The following is a 5,648-nucleotide window of genomic DNA, read 5'->3' on the forward strand; positions in this document are numbered from 1 at the left end:
ATTTTTACAATGGTGTATGGCTCAGCTATAAAGAAGGGTAATCTAGAGGCTGTCATTGGTAAATGGATGCAACTAGAGACCATACTATTAATGAAATAAATCACATTCATATGTGTAAACATCATATTTCCACCCTACTAGAAGAGCCTGAAAGAGTAAATAAATTCTGAAAACTACAATAAGTATTGTGAAAGGGAAAAGAAACTGCTCAAATTGGTAGGAGCAACTGGCATGAAGGAGGGTAGAGGAAAAAGAAAGAAGGAAGAGTGAAAAATATGTATATGTATACACAGGAGAGCTAGAATAATTATACTACTAATATCTGTTGGTTGATCAAAAGGAACAGTTAATATGTAATTGTTTGATTAATCTTGCAAGCCTATACCTGGTTACATGTTCAACCATTTTGAAGATGACATTATGTAATATAACAACCATTGTTAATGTACTATCACCATGTTTTGAATTCTGTATCATTGTATTACTCTCTGTGCTGTTTTGTTTATGTGTTTGTTATTGTTATTTTATTTTTTCAAATGAGAAACAAAATTTATATGTATATGTAAGGATAGCTGGTATAAGTGTTTTGCTGGTGAGTATAGTTTACTATGAGGAACAGTCAACGCTTAAAATTTTCTCCTTTGTTGACCAGTTTTGCACACTTGAACTTGGTTATCAGAAGGACTGATCTGAAAACAATGTGCAGTATAAGAACCATTGCTGAAATCCTACCATCTTGTACGGTGAAGCTCTGCATCATTTCTAATATTTTATTTTTTTAATTTATTTTTTAATTGTTACTATCTTTGATTGGTCATTCTTCTTTTAATGTATTTTAAAAATAAAAGAAGGAAAACATATTAACAAATGGACATCCATTTATAAAGTAGCATAAGAATGATAGAAACGATACAGAGTTACAGACAAAGTGGTAGGAAATTAACAATGCTTGTTCTATTACTTATTGATATCTTCAAAGTGGTTTCTCAGGAAAACAAATAGAGACATGCAGGATTGATCGAATAAGTAATCATTAACTGTTCCTTCCAGTAAAGAGATAAAAGTCAGGAGGACATCTATGTTAGCTATCCTGTACATACACACATACATAGTTTTCCCTTCTTTCTTTTCTCTTCTCCCTCACCCCAGTTGCTCTTTTTTTGAGCATTTTCTTTTCATTTCACAATGTCTATCACATCTCCTAATTTTTATTTACTCTTTCTGATTCTTACACTAGTGAACAATACATTGCTTAAACATGGAGGCCTAATTTATTTCACCTGGACTATGTTCTCTAATTGTGACCATTTACCCATAAAAGACTCAAGTTTATCTCTCTTTACACCTGAGTAATATTCCATTGTATAAAAGTACTACCTTTTTTTTATCCATTCCTTAGTAGATGGACATTTGGGTTGCTTCCACAATTGAGCAATTACAAATTGTGCTGCTATGAACGTGGGTATACATATGTCACTGTGATATTATGTTTTTAGAACTTCTTGGCAAATACACAGAAGGTGAATATCTAATTGAATGGGACCTCTAGACCTAGTTTGCTGAGGAATGTCCAAACTGATTTCCACAGTGGTTTAACCAGTCTGCATTCCCACCAGCAGTGGAGAAGAGTTCCAATTTCTTCACAGCCTCACCAACATTTGTTATTGGTTGATTTCTTAATGCTAGCCATTCTTGCGAGGGTGAGATGAAATTTCAGTGTTGCTTTAATTTGCATTTCTTGAATGACTAATGATGTTGAACACTTTCTCATGTATTTATTTGCCATTTGGATTTCTATAATCTGAGAAAAGTGTATTCATCTCAGCTGCCCATTTTTGATTTTTGCATTTGATCTTTGAATTTGGGAGGGGCTCAAGTTTTTTAATTCTTTCTATGTTCTAGATGGAAGCAGCATGGCACCTAGTGATTGGGAATCTTACACTCTTATGTCTAGGGGACTGAGCAACTTCAATGAAGGCAACACTATGTAATTATAGCAACCATTGTAAATTTCTGTCATTTTCTTTTGAGTTCATGTATCATTTTTGATGTTATTCTTTTGATTTTGTCTTCATTGTTGTTTTCTCAATTTCTAAATTTTATAAATAAAGTAGCTTAAACAACTAAAATAGGAAAATTGAACGCAATCAAAAACTGAAATTAGCAACAGGCAAGATAAATTATGTTGTACTCATAACATGCCCTACTATGTAACAAACTATTAAACTAGAGCTAATTCCAATCATTAAGGTGGATTACAAAAACTATATGGATGCAAATCCACATTTATTAGACATGAATGTACATTGGTAAAAGTTATTAGGGAAATAAAGGCAATGAAACAGTAATGACCAAATACTGATCCATTGTAAGGGAAGGAAATGAGAAGGGAAACACAAGTCAGGGAATTAAAGGCAATGGTAATATTCATTTCTAACCTGGGTTAAAATGAGCAGTTTTGTGTTATTAATATGTCTTACAGACACTGCCACAAGGATGAGAGATTATAGAATTCCACAGGTTTCCACCTGCTAAAACAGAGTGAAGGTCCCCAGTTGTCAACTGCTTTGTGCCTCATTTCTTTGAGCACCTGCCAGCTCCCTTGAGTGTCTTACATCTTGCACTAGTAAATCTTTCTTAAGCATTAAAAAAAAACACCTTAGATGTAGTCTATAAGTTGTTTTAATATATTCCAATACTCAATTACAACATTTCAAAGGAACTGATGAAGAAGAAATGGCCAAAGTAAATCATGAGGCTGGCACTCCAGCCTGAGATAAGCACCTAGGTCCTGGCCTGGGGTCAGAAGCCATGGAAAACATTTTTATCTGCCAATTCCAGCTGAGTAGGGGCACAGACTTCTGTATCTACACAAACCTTGCTCTTGTTGCATAGGATTAATACTATCCAGTATGCATAAAGCCTCTGAAGATGGGACAATGGGTACAACAGCACCTCTACAAAGAGTATTTTGCAGTAGTCTGGTGGAACATGGGGGGGTTACTCTGGACATTATCAAGTAAGCTTTGTGGAGCACAGACAGTTAAATGCTCTGATTCAGTCTTAAACTCCTCCCTACCTGGACCCCAGGCTCACTTCCAAAATAGACTGTGGTGCTGCTCTTTCTGCTCCCAGGATTAGGAGTATTTACATGAATGGATTGACATCAGTAATGCAGTGGGGAAGGGGCACACTCAAACAAAGGGAAAGGAATGTGAGCTCCTGGGTCATCACCAATGAAGGCACACAGTGGGAAGGTCCCAGCTCCATCTGAACGTCTACTGTACTGTGAGCCTGGATCAAGCTCATCAGCAAGCTCAGAGGGATCAATTCTGAAAGGAAACCTGTTGGAGCAATAAACATAACCAGTCTGTGCTGCTGAACACTCCTGAGGCGACCCCTGTGCTGCTGCAGCCACTGGATTGCAAGGTAAATCCTGCTTCCCTCCCCTCCTCCACATTAAAGAAAACTCTTAAAAACTATATCTTCTATAAAACAAAGCCTTGCTATATTCAGGGGGTTTTCTTTTATTCCTTAAATCTGCATTGTCCTTTGCCTCCTCTGTACCTGTGGAGAAGCAGGAACTAAGTGTATGCCTGTTCACACAGCAGGTGGACTGCACATTTACCATCCTCACCCCAACCCTCCCACCCACCGTAGAAGTGCAGAGCTCATGGCATTGCTGGAGCAGCTCTTCTTGCTATCCTAAGCATCTGTCCACTGAAAAAACATCACCATCCTTCGGGAAGCAGTGGCTTTCCCAAAGGACTGTTAGCCCCTAGAGGGTTAGGAAGTGTCCAGGGCTCAGATTCTATTTGCCTTTGCACACCAGCTTACCTTCTTGACTTGCCTATAGTACGTTTGTCCAATACAAAGTTGAGTAGCTTTACTTCGGAGTTCATTGTTCAAAGCCTAAATGATACCCTCTTCTGTGACCTTTGAACACTCAGAATTTGGGCTGGCCAAGGGCGGCCAGGATTCCCCTTTTGTGCACCACTCATGCTGCAGTCCTCCTCACATCACACCACAATATGAAGTATGCCATCCCTGATTGTGGGGACTGTCTCCTACAGTGTCCCTCCCCACCAGCAACAGAAATGTGGGCAACTTCTGTTAACTCAGCCAGCCAATGTCCTCAGTGATCTCAGAAAAGATCCTGGGGCCAAGCCCTGGACATCTCACACATACCTGTTCTACCCACCCCGCTCTGATGAAAAAGTGTATTGACTTACTCAGGGACTGTGCAGTGCATCCTTGCTCACCACACGCAGAGCCAAATTGATCTTCCAGGAGCCCACCAGGACGATCTGCCACACTTCTCTGGACCTCATACCCCACAACAACGCAGCCCAGGCATCATTCCTTCTCCAGGCTGAGCCCAGACACTCTCCACTCAACAACATATGAACCTTTCCTCATGATGGTTTTGCCCAAAGGGCCACCTTTTCTAATGCAGAGGTGGCTCCTGTGATATTAAAATTGGGTCCCTAACCCTGAAGCAGCAATGAGTGACCATCAGAAGTAAACTGTGAAGGAGTCTTTCTGATGGCTGGCATCAGACCATGGAGGAATCAGAAATCACTGTGAATCCAACACACAATTGATTTGACCAGAAACATTTATTGTACAATTACAGCTGGATTTGTCTCAGGACCCCCAGAAGGGGATTTTCCAATTCATAAGTCCTTCCTGGGTTCATCTTGGTAGAGCCTAACCAAGCTCCCCAAGAAAGTGCTGAACTCCACGAAATTCACTTCATTATCTTTGTTTAAGTCCAGTTCTTCAAAGAATGACTCTAACTCAGCAGGGTGCAGCTTCTAAAGGGTGAAAATGAGAAGAGCATACTCAGTGATGATGGGCAACCTAGGTTCTCTGCTTCCTCCCTCCCAGCTAGCTGCTTTCTCTCATTCAAGCCACTCTATTCATTGTCACCAAAGGTGCTTGTCCCCCTTGTCTTCACCTTGGCTTTACTTCTTCACTGCTCCTGCTCCTTGCTCAGATGGAGTGAACACCTGGCTGAGACCACCTCAGCCCCTCCAAGCAATACATGCATGAGGCAGTGAATGAACAAGTGTGTCGGGGGAGTAGGGCTGGGAGCAATCTACTCACCTTACCAAATGGAAGCTCTGTGAGGATCAGGTCCCTCAGCTCCTGCTTTGTTAGGGTTTCTGGGTCACCTTCCCGGCCAGAGTACTTCAAGTAGAGGGTCACAAGAAATAACATGATGTCTTCCACATCTAAAGCCATGGCGGCAGGCTGGGCTAGAAGCGGAGACAGAGGGGGTGGGCAGAGCCCACTCAACAGGACTTCTTGTTCACCACACACCCTGGGACATCTGTCCTCACCACCTTCCACTTCCGCTGATAGGGAGCAGGGCCCAGGGGACCACAGCTGAGGAGGAGAAGGGATCAAAAGCCCTCAAGTAGCCATTAGAGTCTCTAGCTCTGGGTATGCTGAGTGCTACCTATCAGGAGAAGTTACACAATATGGCTGGGCAGGGGACATCCCAGGCCCTATACCATTGCACAGGTACACAGAGGACACACTTTCCTAAACCACGAAAGTGCACCATCAGATCCACCCCACTGGAATGGTCTAGTCTGTGCCTCGCCTGTCGTGGCCCTCTACCCCTGGCTTTCACTCCACAG

At 41.4% G+C, this 5,648-nt stretch overlaps 2 protein-coding genes across 2 annotated transcripts in view; both read right to left on the reverse strand.

Annotated features, from left to right (window-relative positions):
- The window catches only part of LOC102010836 (protein S100-A6-like), a 76,892-nt gene that overhangs the window by 9,606 nt on the left and 61,638 nt on the right, over positions 1–5,648 (reverse strand). The gene's annotated exons all lie outside the window — the stretch shown is intronic.
- On the reverse strand, positions 4,616–5,346 carry LOC102010524 (protein S100-A6-like). Its single transcript, XM_005411404.2, has 2 exons — positions 5,110–5,346; positions 4,616–4,817 (listed from the first exon to the last, which is right to left on the reverse strand). Exons 1-2 carry the CDS (start codon positions 5,245–5,247, stop codon positions 4,677–4,679), a joined length of 279 nt encoding a protein of 92 aa, XP_005411461.1. The 5' UTR covers positions 5,248–5,346; the 3' UTR covers positions 4,616–4,676.

The sequence above is a fragment of the Chinchilla lanigera genome, unplaced genomic scaffold (genome assembly GCF_000276665.1).
Source record: "Chinchilla lanigera isolate Chin_1 unplaced genomic scaffold, ChiLan1.0 scaffold00144, whole genome shotgun sequence".
Lineage (NCBI taxonomy): Eukaryota > Metazoa > Chordata > Mammalia > Rodentia > Chinchillidae > Chinchilla > Chinchilla lanigera.